Consider the following 20,543-nt stretch of genomic DNA (forward strand, 5'->3'; position numbering starts at 1 on the left):
CATAATAAACCACGACAATTAATACACCAATAAAGTGAGGACATGGCCGGACTTGATATCCATCCAAGGCCCAGCACCATGGAACAACTTACTGATTGAGCACAAACTCTAGCCCAGCAAAGCAGCTCCCAGGAAGAGAGGAGCTGTGCCATCCAACACAGCCCAGAGACCTCTGCTGCAGACCCTACAGAAACGGAGCACTTGCTCCAGGTAAAGATGGCCACTGCCTTCCCCATCTCCCTCCCTGCCTCCCAAGACAGCCTGCCTGATTGGCTTCCCACTCTCCACCAGGATTGGCTGATGTCCGGTTCATACCGGAGCCCTACAACAAGCTGGAGGCGCAGTCGGTCTTCCATAAAATGACCTACACTTAAGGTCTTTGCCTGTTTTATCCTGTCTAGGCCTGGGCGGCCATAGATCACCCCTTTAACCAGACGGTGCCTGCTACTCCCAAACCAAAGGTAAGTGTTTGCATGATGTGTGATCCCATGCTCGCACTGTGTGATTCACCTTAGGTGCCCCCTTAAATCCCTCTTCTCCTACCTAATTACTTCCTATCCCCCTATCTTCAGACGCTCAAGCCTCTTACAATTATCTCACTTTCCATGACCACAGGCCTTGTTGACTGACACATGCTCAGCAATTCCCCCTCATTACTCTCCCGCATGGCACAACCCATCAGCACTCATTCTTCCTCCACTTGCCTGTCAGTGCACATACAACCCACTGCAGATTCCCTTCTCACCCACTCTAAGTGCCCAATTGTTCCTACAAAGCCTCTAACTGGACATGAACGCCACCTCCTGTGCTCTCAGCTCGCACTTCACATGCATGCACTCCTGTCCTTTCCATCCCACTCCCTCCATTCACCTGTAACAACCACTTAAAATAATGGACTAGAGCTCCCAGCACACCGCCCCCATCTCCATCTCTACTACACCACTAGTACTCACCAATACTATATCGTCACACATTTGGCTAACAACAGTGCACCCTAATCAATGTACACTTGCTCATTGCTCAGGTGTCAGATATCCTTGACCTCATTAATGTTAAAATCCCGCACCTACTAGCCATCAGCAAAACCTGGATCCACAATGCCTCTGTCCCTGCCCTATCCATCGCCATACCATCTAACTATGCCATCCTCAGAAACGACAGAGTTATGCAAAAAGGCAGTGGAGTTGCCATTTTATACAAAGGTACATTATCTATCTGCCAAATACCCTCCACCCCATCCAGAACTGTCAATTCTCATTCAAATGAACACTGTCCCCCACATCCATCATCACCAGTCACATCATCTACTGCCCACCCGAGTACCACCATCGCCTTTGTAGACAAGCTCACTCAACTCCTCATTACCAATCTTAAACCTCCAAAGCCACCTCTCAAAGTGATTTCAACCTTGGATACTCTGACCAACTTGATGAGGATGCAACAACCCCTGTCAGGTCCACCTCTAACCTAGATTTCTCCCCGAAAATGGTCAACCCCACACGCACTCTCTTGATGCACGTTTGATTGGTTACTGGAGCACAACTGTGATACTAATGTTCTTGCCAACACCCCTTGCACATGGTCGGACCACCACCTAATCACATTCACTATTCCTCTCATAGCAAACCGATAGCCAATCACAACTGATCCACTCTCATCATCTCTCGCTGCACCTGCCACCTCTACAGCAACCACCTCCAGCCTATACTGGTTAACCACTCAACCCCACCAATGTAGAGGCCCTAGTCAACCCCTTCAACACGACCCTAACTTCTACCATCAATACACTCACCTCGCTAAAAAAAAAAATACTCTGACAAGCACTCTGTCAAATATGCCAGGCGCAAACACCCCTCAGCAGCGGACAAATCCTAATTCTCAATCTTCTCCTGAAACTACAATATAGCTATGCAAGCTACTTAAGCATCTGCCTACAACAACCGGATAGCTTCTGCTACTTCCAACTCTTTACCATCCTACAGGAACTTGAATCCCAGGTGCATCCCTTCTCCTCTGTGACCAAGAACAACACCTGGTGTGGAGAAGTTCAGGACGCACTTCTAGGCAAAATCGTCCTACTAAGAAACAAGATCCAATCAAAACTGTTCACCATGAGCTCCACATCCCCCTCCCTCCACACCCAGTTACGAAGAGCACACACCCCTCTTTGAATTCCACCTAGTCACTGAACCTGACGTAGCCAACATCCTAAAATGCCTCAAACCCACCCGCTGCAGAGGACACATCTCCCCTGCACTACTCATCAAGGATTGCAATGACCTCCCTCCCGCTACCTCAAATTTATTTAGCACTATTATCAATGCCTCCTTCACCTCCTGCTCAGTCCCCACATGGCTAAAAGAATCCTGGATCTCACCCTTCCTTAAGAAACACTTACTTGACCCAGTGATCCCCACCAACTACCAACCCATGACCACAGTCCCATTCCTGCTCAAAATAATTGACCGAGCTACCTACATTCAAATCCTGCAACACCTTGAACAAAATCACATCCTTACCACTCCCCAATCTGGCTTCTGCCCTAGGGATGCCACAGAAACAGCACTGCTTGACCTCAAGAATCATCTTGACGATGCCAGAGACACCGGCAACCATGACCTGTCTGCTGCATTCGATCTTGTTGAACACGCAACACTCTGTCGCCACCTCACCATCTCTGCTTCCTTCTCAACTGCTGCCACCAAATGGGTTGCATCCTTCCTTGCTGACTGCATTTCCAGCCTCTTCTCCGCCAACTACTCTGCACCCCCACTGCCGCCTCATGTGGGGCCCAGGGCTACAGTGTTTCACCCCCTCCATACAATATATACACCAGACCTCTCTTTGACCACCTCGACTCACTAGGCATCCTGTACACAAACTAAGCTGATGACACTCAAATCCTCATCCACTCTCTGAAAGGCAACTCCATCCATGAAACTATTCAAATCTGGATGACCACCCAGCTCCTATCCCTCAGCGATGACAAAACAGAACTGGGCCCGGACTACCAATCGTTCAACATCTACAACAACACCAACCACATCTCTCTTGTTGTCAAGACACTTGGCTTCAACTCAGACACCACTTTGAGCATGTCACACCATGTCAATGCCATTGATCCTTCAGCCATGTATGCCACGAAACCCATCAATTACCCTTCTAATCCACTGACAACTGCCTCAACATCACTCATGCCACCATCGGCTCTTAGCTGGACTATCTTAACATGCTCCTTTGCAGCACCTGCCACACTCTGGAACTCACTTTGTCCTGTCCTGAGTGCATCGTAGTCTTACCATGTGTGAAGGAAAAAACAAAAAACATACATGTTAAATTAAAATTTCTCACCATTCGTTACCAGCCTGTAACTAGCGCCGTGATACCCTAGGGATTTTGCATGCTCCTTTAAATGCAAAATAAATAAATAAATTAAGGCCACACACCTTTGTCTTCTGGGTTGCAAGCATGCAAGTACTGGAACAATGAACCCTTTTTCTTTTTTAAATGTGTGATGAATCACATGTATCTGTCCCTTCTCCCCTAGGTGGAAACTCCCCCTGCGAGGCACGTAGGTGAGCCTGCTCTGTAAAACCACCTTAGGGGTCGAGGAAAGTGGGACCTCCATGGGAGAGACTTCCCCTTTGGGGACAAGGACTTGCGTTCCTGTGAGAAACTTCCTGAAGAAACTACCATAGCCGCATATATGTGACTTTCTTCCCTGGAGAATACTATGGAGGCTTCATGATTGGCTGAATGCAAAGCAGGGGAGGAAATCTGTCTGAAGAACTCAAGATGTGTATTTAACTGTGACCAGTCAGAGCAAAAGGAGGAGGGGAGAGTCTGATACACAGGGGAAGCCTCCTGACCTCATCACACCTTATGGAGGCAGAATCAAGGTACATCCCAGAGCACAACAGTTTTGAAGGAGTAGAGCAGCAGAATGTGAGATGCAGGGTTAACAGTGTACAGAACCACAAGGAAAGTGATACAAACCAGAAGAGAAGAAAAGATCCTTGGTAGTGGCGCAACCATGTCTGTAGTGTGGTGGGCAGGATGCCAGCAGAACAGTGCCAAGACAACCACGACAGGAAGTCGGAACATCTTCTGAGCACCATTGTATGCAGACGGTATATGTCAGAAGCTGAGCCGAGAATGGGAGACTGAAGAACAGCAAAGAGAGCGAGAAGCAGTACCTGAGCGGGAGCCAAGCCATGCAACTCTTATCCACATTACGAGGGGTACCAGGGAGTAGGAAACAGCGGGAGGCTGCCAGAGAATCATTATTTATGTGATGTAGCTCTGCACAGTCTTAAGGATGAAACCATAACCGAAAAGCTGAATGATTGGAACTGTGAAAATCGAAGGGAACACAAAATAAATAATCTGGTTAAGAAAGACCAGGAATATATGAAAAGAGAAACTCATACCTGTACCGAGATCCAAATATTGTGGAAGAGCCTAGATAAGAAGGGAAGCGAACAACAAGTGATTAAAACAACCCAGGTTGGGCACTACGAGAGACTGGGAACTGAAACCCTGGGGAGAGGGGCAAGAACGCAATGTGTTCAAAGTTAAAGCTTGTGAGAAAAAAATCCTAAAACATATAATGGGAAAAGAAAGATAAGGTTCACCATTAAAGCGCTTTGGAGTAAAGTGTCTATACATTTAATAAATACAAATACAAATACATTGAAGAGGATAGAAGAGCCCTAAGTCCCAGAGATAGTACAATTGAGAAAGAAAGCCTAAAAGGATATAGAAGTAAATATACTTTTGCAAAAGCATAAACAGAAAGAATGTGAATAACGTATATGTTACACCAAGAAGAGGAGAAACTATTGCAGGGAAACCTACTACCGAGAGCAGACCCTAGAAAGGTCAAGAACTGAAAGTTGTCTTGACGAACTACAAGACCTAACAAGAAAGACTATCATAATGGACTATACTAAGAAATATATGTAGTAGAACAAGAAACCTGGATACAGAGAATACCAAGGGACAAAGAGACATTTGCTTGGCCTATTTTACTTTAGTTTTATTTAGTGATAGGGACAGAGTGCGTTAGCTTGGACAGAGGACAGAATTACTTTGGACTTCCTGACATCTGACAAGCACCTTTAGTTTCTTTTAATAGGTAGGGTATTCCCTTCAGTTATAGGGAGAGGTTGGCCTTATTCTATTATTTTAATAAAGAGAACACATAAATGTCCTCAATGTGTCTGCCCCCTTCTTCCAAGCAACCACATAGTACAAATGTCCCCAACACAAGATTTTTGAGCACCCATCTTTCCTCCCCCACCACCCAGACAAACTAAGAATTCTGCAAACAGGGATCCAGGGGTTTCTCACTAAAGGATATTTTAGGGAAACATAATGGTGAATGGTACCACCTCTGAGCAATTTAAGGCAGAAATAGTGGTCAAAACTGTATATAATATAAAGATAACTTTAAAAAGGTGAGCAGGGCATTCTCCCCAAGAGAATTCAGAAAAATGTACTGTAAGGGGGTGTAAGAGGATTCAATTCAACACTACAGCTAAGTCAAAGCCTAGTCTGGGATACTGAATGGAAACCCTTATTGATATATCTTTATGTCCAGTTCATGAGTTCTGGATGACTACCCCTATATAACACCCCTCTCTTGGAATCCCCCTGACCCCACTGAGCCAAGAAGTAGTTCTGTTTTGCAAGTTTGAAAGGCTTATTTGAGAAAAATTAAACAATATATATATCACACTTATATGATAAATTAATAATTAATATCACACTTCAGAACATGAGCAGTTAACAACAATGGGTAATGTTCTACTAACAAACTGATTGGGTCACTCAGAAGTAGTATAAAGGATGAGGTAGCACGCTTGGGAATAGGAACAGAAGAATAAGGTGGTAGAGAATGCTTTATCTAGTTTCAGATAGATGTAATGTTGAATGAAAATGCAATACAGAAAATACTCAATATGATTTCAACAAAACAATGTAATCACTTTTCTCTGGCAATCCACTCCCCCCCCTTATGCAATGTAAGGAAATGAAGAGGAGAGCACACAGTTCTTAGAAATGCAATCAAATGTAATTCAGTTCACCCCAGCAAGCTTATACTACAGAAGTTTGAAACACAGGCCCAAAATGCTTTTATATGTGCTGGCAATGAAGTGAGGAATATGCTGAAAATGGTTTTAATTTCCTTCAGGAGGTTCAGGGTGAGTGGTATCTAGTTAATATGAGTTCAGGCTCACTCTAGCAATGATTCAGGGATGGTTCTTAAGAGGCAAACGAAATTTAGCAGTTCAGGCAAAAGCAGCTATCTTTTTACAAGTAAAGAAATCGGGCCAAATCGCAAATCGCGGCAAAATTCACGAATGCATGAATCGTGAGTATAAGGAGTAGGAAGTCGGTTGTTGGAAAGGTAAGATTCTAAGCTTTCAGAGGAAAGTTAAACCAAGTTCCTAGCCCAAACGGTTTCGGAGTTATGAACGATTTTGTGAAGGTTGTTTTTTGGATTTGAAATTTTAAAAGTCCACAGCGACAGGTTACAGCTTGCAGCTAGAAAATGACAGGGGACAGCTTTTAAAAATGACAGGTGACAACTTCTAGGAGGCAGTTCTGGTTAGATTAAAATAGTTTGGATTAGATTATTTTAACTAAGAGATTGGTTCTGCACAGTTTTGCTAGGTACTGACAATATATTTTTGAAATAGGCCTCGCCACGGATCTGGTCAGGTTTTGGACTGGACTCCGGTTCTGGCCTCGGCACTTCACAGTGATCTGGGTCAGCTCTGCTGGTCTAGCCTCTCTGGATTCTGGATGTAACACTGCTTTCTGGGTACTGCTACAGGTTCTGGAGATTGATGGATTTGAAGTCTGGATCTCTGGATGTGAAGTCGTCGGTCAGCATGCTCCGCAGCAAATGGAATTGAATGTCTCTACCTGTCCCAGCAATCTCTTTTTATGTGTTTTGAAAGTGGGTGTGTGCCTGAACCTAGCTAAGCCCGCCCCTTTCTACTTGTCATTGGCCCAATTCTCCCCTCTCCCATGATTGGGGGAAGGAAATGTGAGTCAGAGTGATGCTGTAGGTTTTATGGATCAGAGGATCCTCCCCTGGTCAGTTTGCCCACAAATCTATATTTGATTCAAATACATATTGCACAGATACACAGTTGTTTAAAATTACATGCACCCATCACATATCACATGAGGTATACTCTGTTCAAACTCTGCTCTTCCTGAGGGTTCGCATTCAAAAATGGCAACTTATTTTCGATTTTAGTGGGTTATGCAACCTTGGTTCTTCATTAAAAGTTATACACATATACACAGGCTGTCCATACCTACTCCAGTAAATTCCCATATCTCTATCTTAGATACAATGTCTGTGGTGTCAATAAATAGCGGGGTTTTGCCCCAGAACATCACACAAATTGGAGTTTGGGCTTGAATCGAAAGTACATTTTTTAAATTAAGGCTCTCAAAGTTATACATTCCTGTCATTTGATTACAAAGAGTTATCAGTATTTTTATAAACTGTATATTTTGCTTTCAATTCAGTTCTCAGGGTGTTGGAGTCCGCCTCCAAGACTTGGGTGGGTCAGTGACCATGCCTCTGCTGGCAGGCAGGCCTTTGTTGACAGGAAACAGTCAAAATCAACATATTCTATTCAAGTGCAAGAGCCTATTGTGTGGTCTCCAGGAGGCTGAGGTCAGCAGACCAGGGAGTCACTTTGCATTTGGTTATTATGACCATGTGATATCCTGGGCTGTGGTGTGAATCTCTTGAGGTGAGAGGGTTTCCCAGGCTTCTGGCCTCTAGGAACAGCAGGTGGCTAATATTTGATTAAAATGCAGCCTTTGAAGTCAGCTGAGTCAACTTCCTTTGTCAGCAACTGCACTCAGTTCTCCTGTCAGAGTTTAGACCGCTAGCGCCGCCTTGAGGATTTTGTTGGTACTGCATCCATTTTTGGGATCCTTCTTGGATTAATGCATTCCAAACAGGAATGGTTCTTACATGGTAGTAAATAATCCTTGCTTAACATTGTTTTGATGGGGCTCCTTACAGTAAAATGGTTATGTGGAACCCCACAAAAGGGTTGAATCTTTAAAGTGGTCCAATGTGCCACGATTTCAGCAACTTTTGACATCAGTAACAGTGGATTTTGTTAACAAAGATCTTTCTTTACACTGGTGGGTGGCAAGTTAGGTAACCATTTTGGTATGCGCACAAACTGCGTGGTTCTCCTGGATTCTGGTGCACATGTGGGCTTTTTGGCCATCTTGGATTTTCTAAGCCCACAGCACCAAATGTTGCAGCATGATAGCTCAAACGTGGGTCAGGACACCCAACAGTGGTGTATCTTAAAGCCTTCTGAGCCAGTACCAATGGTCATTGGATAATCAACAACTTGTGTAAAGGGGTGGGGGGTGGGGCTTAAGGGCTCTCCACCAAGGAAAGTGGAGGAGAAATAGTGACCTATGGTGACAAATACAGCATTTTAAGCTACATAGCCCAAATTCTGATAATATTTGCACAGTGATTTAGAGGGGGCATTTTGTTGGCACATTCCATTATGTTAACGTAGCACGGATAGGTTAAATTATTTCCTCTTAACACAGTTACCACGGCATGCCCAGTGTCCATTCAGGACAATATACACAGCAGGCCTCGATTCCACTAACCCAGCGGTCAGGTTCGATTTGCACAGTTAAGACAGCCATGAAAAATTCCATTAGTCCCATGTAACACAACAACAATTGGTTATATTATTCCTAGCTAGCACAGCAAAGCCAGATTTCATAATTCCAGGTAACACTGGAGGTGAGGAAATAGTTTATCACAAGGAGCTCGCGGGGCCAAATTACATAATTTCTAAATTACATAATTCCCAAGTCTGTCTGTCCAGTCCTACCTCTGTACCCCTCCCCCCAGCTTGGTCCTGAATGAAATACTCATGCATAGGTGCCATGGATAACCAACCACCAAGCAATCTGAAATGTTGCCAGGCCAGTACTGTAATTTATTGATCTATATGTTCTTCTCCCCCTACCCCGCTTCTCCCCTCACCCTTTGTCAAGCACTTGACTAGTAGATATGCCTCATGCATAGTATGCTAGTTATTGTTGTTAGATCATTTGGAATATTCAAGGTTTAAGAATGACAACTGTATTTCCTTGTTCCCTTACCTCCTTGAAGTGCTTTGAAGCACTGCACTACAAATAAACAATTACAATTACAACACAGTAGAGCTAGTTTACATTATTCTCGGTTAACAAAGCAAGATCAGATTCTATTACTCTCACTTAACATATGAGGGCCAGACTGAATTAATCCAAGTAACCAGCAAAGCCTTTTAATTATTCCCAAATAGCACAGCAGGACCAGATTCTATCATTTACAGTTAACACAGCATGGAAGAGTTTGGGCCCAGAAAGCACAGTTTGGTCTTATGGCATAGACTCAGACAGCAGATTGGAGCTCTGTCCGAGAAGCTCTACCTTTAGTAATTTTCTGTTAATGCAGCATGGCCAGATTCTATTAACTATGCCAATTGCATAAAGAATACCAAATTCCATTATTTACACTAAGTTAACAAAACAGGACCAGATTCAAATACACCGAGGTAACACCGCAAGCCAAGAATCTTGCATTCCTAGTTGAAACATCAGGGCCAGTACGTATTAAACCGAGTTTACACAGGAAAGTCAAAATCCATTCATCTCTGTTAATCCAGCAGGACACGATTCCATTATTCCTAGTTAACACCACAGGGATACTTTCCATTCCCTTGTAACACAGCAGGGCCAAAGGCCATCATTCTCAATTAACAATGTAGCTCTGATTACAATAATCCCAGTTAAAACAGGAGGGTTTGTTTCCATTAATTCCAGTTCACATGGCAGGATAACATTTCAATATTCCCAGCAACATAGCGGGGCGAGAATGTATACAGCCCTGTCATATGTCAGCTGGGGACACTGGAAGGCTAGAAGCAGTCATCGAAGTGAGCTGGAATCGTCGGGGGCGGTGTTCCACTACTTTTCTTTTCTTTCTGTTTACCATTTGTCTACTTTTTACGACCATATTCACCACTCTATATAGAGGATTTGTCCATTCATGTCCCTTTGCAAGTCTAAGGTTGTAATAGGAGCCTAAATTACTAGTCACTTAGACTATTGCAATGCCCTGGTCGCAACACCTTGTCACATGTTGCACTAGGCTTCCGCCTACCCTGTCCCCTGCGAGACCACAGTCCCACCACTTTGTTTGGTACACTTCTACCACTGGCAGGAAGTAAGGTAAGTTACATGTTAGCTTTGAGTCTTCTACCAGCGTTGGGGCAGAGGTAAAAGTTATCTCTTCAAAGCGTGGCATCTTAAACAAGCTTGTAGGGTATTCAAAGCTGTGATGATTCAAAGCCTGTCTGCGAAGATAGAGCAAGTTGTGTCATCCCTGACTAGAAGAGATGATGTGGGTGAAACTCCCTGGGTTAGGCTATGACTGAGATTCCCTGGGTAAGGGCTGCAGCAGAGAGATACCTGCGGGGAAGACCATTGATAAGGCTTCCTGGCATATATTGCGTGAGTGAAAGGTTTAAACCAAAAAGGGCCATACATCGTGTTCACAATTTTTCTTTAACCCGTTGAGAGCCCTTACAGCATCTCTATATACACACCCTAAAAAGTGGGCTCATTTTGCCCTTCGTGTGTATACATACATTCTAACTTGGGCGGGTGACGGGGTGATCAGTGATCGGGCAGCTAACCCTGTGCCCATCCAGCTTTCAACATTCGGGGAACCACAGGGAGGGGGTTAGGGGGCGTCCTGCATTCAAACTGTTAAATACATCCATTAAATCCTTGCAGCAGAAATACTCCAATACACAATCAAGACGTGCACTGAAAAATAGCAGAATAATCTCATCCACTCTCGAGGTAAATGATGTCAGGAAACGGTACTGTTGCAGGCTGAATTTGTCAATGAAAACCATCATACATTAAATAAAATGCAACCGCGGCCGTTGCGAAGTCCATAGCGCACAGTCGATGCCTTGAAAGGAAGACGTCACCACGGCGGTGCGAGTTGAGAACTGGCCGGAGGATGACCGGGCACGAGTCCTGGTTCTATTCTTAGGACAATGCAGCCTTGCATCATGAGACTCTGGCGTCCATTCTTATTATAGAAAAATAGACAGCACATGACCCAGAGTACAAGGTGATTCTGGATGAAAAGCCAGACAGGATAAAATGGATGACGATGACACGAGACCAGTTGGCAACTATGCAATATCCGTAAGCCAGCAAAGAGGCATCTTTAGTTAATTGACCATGAGCCATAGAGAACAGTTTTCAAATGTGGGCAGCGTGTCACAGAGGTCAACGACACCACTTGGCGTATATGATCCGGCAGAGAACAGACATTTGAGGGGTTCCGATCTAGTTCTGTTTCTTGCTATGCATCCCGGTAGTTAAAGACGAGGATTTAATGACAATCATAGACTACAAATAAGAGAATGGAAACAAACTAAGGGCTCAATTCACTGCGCCCGCCTGATGCAATGGTTATTTTGTTCTATTTACAGACGGCAAGTTAAAGCAATTTATAACCACACGAGCCTGCTCTCCACCAAATACAACTGTTTAACTCAATAAAGGAATGCAAACTTTAGCTCTGTGCATACTTGGAATGCAGAAGGGGAGATGGTAACACTAAATATTCCTGGCAAAAACCTTAGCAGGGGCAAACTGCGAGCAGCACTCACATACCTCACAGTTAATGTGCTGTGCACATCTCATGATGCAGAGCTAGAAGAATAGTCCTATTTAAGGCTGAACATGCTGATATTATGCCACAGAAAAGAGGGACACTGGGCCTGCACTCTAACCAGAGGCCTGCTGCATTAGCATTAACCCACTCAGCTGCAATACCGGCATTTTATACAGTATCATTTTTACAATACAATCACGATTTACTCCTTTTGATATTTTATTTATTTATTGGGTATTTATAATGCGCCAATACACAATGCGCATACACGGATTTGTACTAGAAACAAGTGCTATGCAAAAGGATTATTTGATTGTTTAATCTGTGTTCTTGAAGATGCTTAGAGAAGTCAGTTAGGCATATAAAGGCTGTTTCAGGATTGATGTCTAACTGACTGTTCTAAGGCACTTCAAGAATGCAGATTAAAAAAATCAAATAATCATTTTGCATAGCGCTTGTAACTAGTATACATCTTTTTGTGCTGATTGATTTTGAATGTTATTGGGTTATACAGCTGGCATACTGAAGGACTTACTAGTGGTGTTCAGCGCACTGGGAGTACTGTTTACCCACCTATATCATTTGCCTATACACAAGTTTCAAGGCGCAATCGAAATATCTGCTTAACCCTCGGAACAAGTGAACATAATGGTGTAACTGGGATGTCAAACTATATTTGTTTAATTAGGTGATTTGTAATATTTGAAATCACCCCAGAATGTTGATTTTGTATCATTGAGGATTGGGTAAAAGGCCCTTCAGCGCAAGAGGAGCACTGAAGCATTACAAACAAAGGCAGCACAAGGTACTTCCCGGTATGACCCAGCTCACCAGTGGCAGGTCAGACAGACCCCCGTGCAGCCTAGGGGGGCCTGGAGAGAGCACAGGCCTGGCTGAAGTGGACAAAGGTTAGATCAAAACCATTTCTTTTCTTTCTCATGTTGTAGGGAAATATATCACCCAGAGACAGCAGCAGGAAGCAGCATCATTACCCACTCCACAGGATCAAGAGCATGGCAGGACCCTTTCCACATGGAAAACAACCGGTACTCTTCAACAGAGTCATCTAGGAGGGTAATCTGCCCCTTGTTCCTCTCAGTAGCCATGCCACTGGCCATGAAACAATCAAGAGGGCATTAGACGAGATCTTGATTAAGCGCGCATTCAGGTGGCATGTACCGGGTTTGAGTTCAGAAAGTGACATTCTTTTTGGCAGCAGTTCCAGCATCTTCATGCCCCCAATTGATTGATTTCTGTATTTTATAACATAACTGCCAATAATCAGAGATCACGCAAAAAGCCACTAACCACTTCTTCTCTCCCACACAACTGACACTCCTCACCTACAACACACACCCAGAGGGCTAATGAAGGAACTCACCAAAACACATAAACCGCACTTCACTCTAACTTAGCTACAAACCCAACCACCTCAGACAACAAACAAATCAAGCACTGTATGCCATCCAGCGCACAAAGCAAAGCACATCCAGAAAGCTCACATGCACGGACGCCATTTGCACCTGTTTCTGCACTCCTCAACAATGAGAACAACATAAATGCCAACCCCACTGCCCCTCACTAACCAACCCTACCCACTTTTCCTTGCAGAGCCACGTGAGCGCCTGAGGACCATGAAAATGCAGCGGTGCGCGGTATAAATCAACTTAACAGAACATTTTCGAATAGCACATGAGAAACATACCCGGATTTGTAAAGTGTTTTTCTATGGGTACTGCCTCTCTTAAAGAAACCTACCCTTGACCCAAATACTGCAACAAACTACAGACCTAGCACCACTGTACCTTTCCTCTTAAAAGTTCTGGTTAGGTCTGCATACCTACAGATCCAGCAACACATAGAAAATAAAAACTTACTAGGGCTCTGCAAATCTGGTTTCCGTCCTAGACATGGCACGGAAACAGCTCCGATAGATCTAGTAACACAAATGAAGACTATCAAAGATAAAGGGAACTAGCCCTCCTGCTGTCATTAGATCTATCAGTAGCCTTTGATCTAATGGATCACAAAATGCTTTGCAACCACCTTTCGGCTGTCGCTCATTTCTCCGACGATGCCACCTCGTGGATTCAGTTCTTCCTCAACAATAGAACTACAAGAGTGTTTGCTCCCACATCATCGGGCACTCCTGTATCAGTCACATGTGGGGTCCCTCAGGGCTTGTGCGTCTCCCAGACGCTTTACAATATATTCACTTAGCCTCTTTTCGATGACTTAAATCATTTAAGTGTCTCCAACACTAACTACGTGTAAGATACCCAAATCATGATCCCTAACACCGGAGATTACAGCATAGACTCCAAATGCTTAAATGACACCTACCTAATTATCCAAGCGTGAATGGCTAATCGCAGACTCTGTCTTAACAACAATAAGACAGAGTTGCTTCCGATTGGAACCCAAGCCAGACTCAATAGACAGGACAATCAATTTAATGTTTTCAATATTGACGGCAGTAACATCAAGGTTTCCAAAGATGTAAAAACCCTAGGTATTTACTTCGACTCCTCACTCTCATTGTCGAGACAAATCACTGCAACCGCCTCCACGACAGCTTATACCTGCAAGCTTATCAATGCCTGTAGACCATTTTTGACAACTGACAACTGCATTAGTCCAGCTAGGGCAGTAGTGCTATCTAAACTAGACTACTGCAATGCCTTATACCTAGGTACCAACCAACACAACCTAGAAAAGTTACACATCTTCCAGAATAATGCACTCAGGACAGCGACTAACTTCCCAAGAACACTTTCCATCTCAGAACTGAGACGTAGCGTACACTGGTTATCTATCAATCAAAGAATACGACTTAAAACTCTATAACTCACTTTTAAATGTATAGACAACCTAGCACCTAAGTACCTATGCGACAAATTCAAACGTAACTCCTCGGATCGACCAACCAGATACCTCCAAGCTACCTTACTGTTCCCAGGTTTAAGCTTCAAAGAGCAGGAGGTAGCAGCTTTCTGGTTTTAGCAGCCCAAATATGGAATTTATTACCTACAATCAATGGAGCTGAGCCTTCCTTCCACAAATGTAGAAACAGCGTAAAAACTTGGCTCATTCGGAATTAATGTTAACAACCAATCACCAACTATTTACAGATGCCTATTGTAATACATGATTTGATGCAACTGTAAAGTATATTCTATATCTGCTGCTAAGTCTAACTATACACTGTAAAAAATATTTTTGATGCCTAATGTAATTAATAATTTGATTTAACTGTAAACATACTTTCCGTTTAACTGCAAATACCTCCGCCTTGTAACTAAAAGAAATGTGCCCAGATGCCTCAGGGCTTGCCGCGTTATATCAATAAAATACAATATAATATTGTGTTGTGCCATTGTTAAACGCTTTCGTAAATCAGGCACACAGTTTGGAACATGTTGTGAAAGGTTTATTTGTACACATTGGGCCTCATTACGACCCAGGCGGTAAGTTACCGCCTGGGTCGTGACTTTACCACCATGGCGTAAACTACGTTTACGCCATGGTGGTTGGCGGACTTACCGCCCCATTCCGACCTTGGCGGGGCGGTAAGTCCCCAATCCCCATTTACCCTTCCCCATTCCCATTTTTGCCCCATAGGGCATAATGGGAGTGGGGAAGGCGTTAATTACGCCACCGTAAATTACGGTGGCGTAATTAACTCCATGGTCCCTTAGCGCCATGGATTTTAACACCTGCTAAAAGCAGGTGTTAAAAGCGCCATGGCGCTAAGGGACCTCGTACTCAGGTGGTAAGGGTCGGCGCTGTTAACGCTGCCGTAAACCCCTTACCGCCTGGGTCGTAATGAGGCCCACTGTGTCTGACTCTCTTTCCTTTTCCACATACCATTTCTTTCAGGTGCCTTCATGTGCTCTGATTTTGCATATGGCATCAAAAAGTTGATCTGTCAGAAGCAGACATCGGCTGCCCAACAAACATCTTTGCTACTAGTTTAGTTGAATAATAGTAGTATAGACATTTTATTATTTCAGTCATATAGGGGAATTAAAATGATATAACATACACTAGGGATGTTATCAGTGTCAACACAAGCTGATACTAGTGCTTCAGCAGCAGGTGAGATTTGTAATTTCTTTGCTTTATTCATCACTATTTTGCACTCTATCTAGCTTAATTAAATATAAAATATGTGTTTATGTCAAAAGAAGCAATTCTTATATTATTTTGCAGTGCCTCCAAGTCCAATCCTCAAAGTCCTATGTGTGCATAATAGCCACACAAAATGCATTTGAATGCAGGGGCTATTATTGAGAGTTATTTACATAATCATTGGTATCCTAAAACCTGGGGTGGTTACTGCTCCCAAGGAATGGGTATAGACACCCCAGAGATTTGAGCTAATTGGTTTAGGGGAAATTATATGATAGGTTATTTATAACACGCTTAATACCTAGAGTTTTCTAAGGGAGGACTCTGGGATTGAACCTGTGTTGCTCCGTGTTATCTTGATTCCAAGGCGAGCACGTCACCCCTGACCTATCCTCCCAAGACAATGCTTTAAACCAATAGAATGCGTGCAAAGTACCCAGATCTGGAGTAGCGCCAGAGAATAAACCTGAGGGCACTAACTCTCGCTTTTATGTTAAAATCGTTAAATGTTAAATACACCCAGATGGTGAGCCCAAATGACATTTAGAGCGCCTTCTGCTTCCTCCTGGCAAGTCACGACACCCAGCAAGGCTTAGTGCCACAGTCATTGCCACATATTTCGAGTTGTCATCTTTGCAAATTCCATGTGACACACAACTTCCACTGAAAGCAGTGCAGGTTTTAGCTATTAAAAGCAGCAAAGCTAACCAAAATTTAACGATGCAAAATATGGTCAAATATCTCTTGCACCAACTATGTTCTATAGAATCTGGAGCACATATGACCAGGTTCACAATACATTATACGGTTTATATCAGTTTAGAAACAAATGTGCAGTGACACATTTCCAGTGACTAGGAATCAAACATATGGGGTCATTACAAGATTTCCGGTCCGGGAATTACGGTACCGGTAAGATTGCTGGTATCGTAGTTCCTGGACCGGCAAACTACGAGTTCTGCTCGCGGGTGCCATTGCGGGCAGAGCATGTCGGATGCATTGCCACCATTCTCAATGGTGCCGGTGCATCCGACCTCCCCATTCCCATTGAGCCCTACGGGGTTCAAATGGGAATGAGGAGTAATGCATTCCGGCACCCTCGAATGGGCAATTACCGGGTCCGGCTGGGCCATAATGACCCGGTAATTTGCGCATTTGTGGGTGCCAGAAAAAAATGCAAGTTTGGCGGCAGACTGCCGGTTTTTACCTGCAAGGCTACTGCCAAACTAGAGCTAATGGTGCAATAAAGCTAGATCCAGGCTTTTCAGAGTATGGAACAGCAGGAGGGTAACCTTGGGAAGAAATGGACACGTTCGTTTGTTTTCAATTGAAAATCAGTGCATGCCAATATTGGCCAAACATTCTGAAGTCAATATGCTCTCAAGAACTAGCGTCAAGTGTGAATCTGACCTCTGGAGAATTGTTACATACTAAACATGTCCACTGAATGCAAAATTGAATCCCTGTTCATGGGAAATTGAGGCGTTTTAGATTTATTATGTGCACGTTCAACTCATGGCTATTCTCTTGAAAATCGAATAGATTTGGCATAATTCAGGAATTCATGCATAAGATAATGAGTGTTCATTTTACAGCACTAGGTATATCACTTTACCTGGAGTCTGTTCAGTTGTGATCACTGTCGTGGTTATTATGGTAGAAGTGGATGTTTCCTGATTGTCCTCGTGCATAGAATAATTAAAGTTCTTTTCCACAGTTTTAGTCATGTTGGCATCTGCCCTTGTAGGGATGTTTATATCGGATAAAAGTTGCCTTATTGTGTCTGCCATCTCACGTAAAGTGGGTGAGCTTGAAGCTTGAGGCGTATATGAAGACATCTGAAAAGGGGACTGAGTCATTGTACGACTGTATCCGCGACCACTGGTCCAAAATGGCAGCTCAGACAGTTCCTGCTTTGCTTCCCCAGATTCATTTAATATATCCCCCAGTTCATCCGATTGTTCGGTGAACGGCAGTGGACTGAAACTTGGCAGCGTTGGAAAAGTGGACGCCTTTGGAAGTATTGATGGTGTCGTTTTGGGACGAAGCCTTTTCCTGGCTGTGTTCACTTGCCTTAAGGATGGTGGCTTCTTCTTGGGACTTTCCGATACCCCGATTACATAAACGGATGTCGGGATCTGTGAAAAACCTCGATGATCGCCAGGTGGTTTGTTCTCAGTCTCAAAGTCTAAAAAGTCTTCTCTCGACTGAGAAAGATTTTGAGTCGTTGGGTCCGTATGTTCTGTCTCCACTTTGTCAAGTCTACTGTCTGTGAGTTCATCTGAAAGCAACTCATATGGAATTGAAGGGACGGGTCCTACACCTGTATCATCTGAAAGAGAAAACAAAAGGCATCCATTATCTATGATGTTCACTTGGTGTGCTTTCTTGCAACATTAGACCAGCAGTCAATACACCAGAATTCGCTCCATCATTGTATCCACAGAACAAGTTTAGTTTTGGCTAAAAGATCTCTGTAACATGCATGCATTTCAGTACTTATTCAGAATGTATCCTGTCTGTCTGGTAACCCAAACATTAGGGCATGTCTTGCTAACATGCTCCAACACTTCATAATACATTCTGTTAAATGAAAAGAAACTCGTCACTCTATAATAGCTGCTTTGAAATGTCCAGAGGGTTGGACTATTTTGTAAAGCTGTTGCTTCCAAGCAGTGCCTTAAGTGGCACTACAAATCGAGCCGGGGCCCATCGAGGGGGCGTGGCCTAACAACGGGGGTCTTGATGGGCCGTTAGGCCACGCCCCCTTGACGAGCCCCGGCTCAATGGGCTAATGGCACCCCTGCCAGGCAGCCTTTTGTAGAGATTAGCACCCTCTCCCCTTTGGGGGAGAGGGTGCTGATCTCTGCATTTCTATTCTATAGGCTTGCCTGGCAGGGGACAGCGCCTCTCCTATTCAGCCTTAATGGTGGCGCTGCCCCTCGCCAGCTGGGGAGGGGCAGCGTCACCATTAAGACTGAAAGGGTGAGGCCACTGGAAGCAGAGGCCTTTTTCCTAAAGACTGAAACTCCCGAGAATCCACGGGAGCTTCAGTATTTAGAAAGCAAGGCCTCTGCTTCCAGCGGCCACACGTTTTCTCCATAATGGTGGCGCCGGCCCACGTGCATCCCTTGATTAAAGGGATGCCTCGCAGGTGCGGCGCCACCATTATGGCTGAAAGGCATTTTTTTCTGAAGCCCGAAGCTCTCGCATACGAGCGAGAGCTTCAGGCTGTAGAAAAAAATGCTTTTTCCTGTAGTGGCCGGGGCTGACAGGGGAGATTAGTGGGCCCCGGCAGGGCCCCGCCTCAAAACGAAATTTCGGAGACTGCCGGGGCGGCCCCGGCAGGCCCCGGCCCACTTAAAGCCCTGCTTCCAAGGCCAATATGCTTCCTCTATGCATTATCCCTGGACAGCCTTCAGCAGTCTTCACAACCTCTGAATCAATGGAAAGCTGATTTGCCATTGGCAGGAAAGTAGTTGGCATCGTACATTTCGCCCTCCATTAAAGCTTTTTGGCATCAGTCAGCCACCTGATGAAACAAAAAGGGGTTTTCCGGAAGAGCTGGAAAGTACTTGTGACATTTTCCATTGGTAGAGAGTTAATTGCTCATTTCTCAGAGGGGGAGGGGGGAGTGAGTTCTAATTCACTTTCTTACTTCACTGTAAAGGACTTCAAAGGCCCCTTGACTCATTGTTCTTTATACGTTTATGTTGGACTTATCTATTTAATTATGTCAGGACAGCATGCTAAGTGCTTCTCCAGCTTGTGAAAGTCAGCAAAGAACATTTTAAACAAATAATGATCAAAATAAATAATGTTACTATGCAACAAAATATACTGGGGTGTATCTGTAAGTCTTCGACAATTATGATTCAAGATCTCCCAGGTCTGCTAGTGTGAGTTCCAAAAAGCAAATACCTCTTCAATGTATGTATTGCTGTATTTCCTCCGGGTAAATTTCGCTATCCTTGCGGGGAAGACGTGTATTTATTAGGAAGTAAATATTTAACTAATTTGCCTTCTCTCTATGAAACATCCATAAGGAACAAGCTCCGGGGTACGCCAAAAAGACCAAGAAGCAATTCAGTTAAGCAGAGTGTTTTTCTACTAATATACATGAATGCAGGCTACACTATTGACAGTGCTCCATGACGACAGGCGTGCTCACACGAACATCACATGGTCATGTTGGCAGAGGGGAGGGAGTGCGTGAAAGCAATTTGTGTTGTTCCTTTTGTTTCCACACCCACAAACCGTACCTTTCAATGGAACACGCTCTTCCTCATGGTCAAAACACAGTGGCTCATGTCCTTACATTGACATTAAGGGCCCGATTCATGGAATTTTTTGCACTGTTCAAAGTGACTTTGCACTGCTGAAAGCCCATGCAAAGTCAGTGCATAGTCATTTTTGCAGTACAAAATGACTTTGCACTACAAAAATACACTTTGCACAGTTCCATGAATCAGGGTTTGCGTCGGCCGAGCAAAGTCACTTTTCAGCAGTGCAAAGTCACATTGAAGCCTGCAAAAAAGTTCCATGAATCGGGCCTTATATCACATTTTCTATGCTGACTTGCACCCTATTCTCTAAAGTCGTATCTTAGAGGCTGCATCAACAGCGTCCTCCTATAGTTTTACATTCTAGC

General features: G+C 44.0%; 1 protein-coding gene across 2 annotated transcripts in view; it reads right to left on the reverse strand.

The window, feature by feature from the left end:
- Positions 1-20,543, reverse strand: part of SEZ6L (seizure related 6 homolog like) — a 1,952,755-nt gene that overhangs the window by 1,384,401 nt on the left and 547,811 nt on the right. For both annotated transcript variants that reach the window (XM_069619379.1, XM_069619378.1), the window contains exon 2: positions 17,508-18,224. In XM_069619379.1, coding sequence (XP_069475480.1) covers positions 17,508-18,224 — 717 coding nt within the window. The remainder of the gene's footprint in view (positions 1-17,507; positions 18,225-20,543) is intronic.

The sequence above is a fragment of the Ambystoma mexicanum genome, chromosome 10 (genome assembly GCF_040938575.1).
Source record: "Ambystoma mexicanum isolate Mex_15411 chromosome 10, UKY_AmexF1_1, whole genome shotgun sequence".
Lineage (NCBI taxonomy): Eukaryota > Metazoa > Chordata > Amphibia > Caudata > Ambystomatidae > Ambystoma > Ambystoma mexicanum.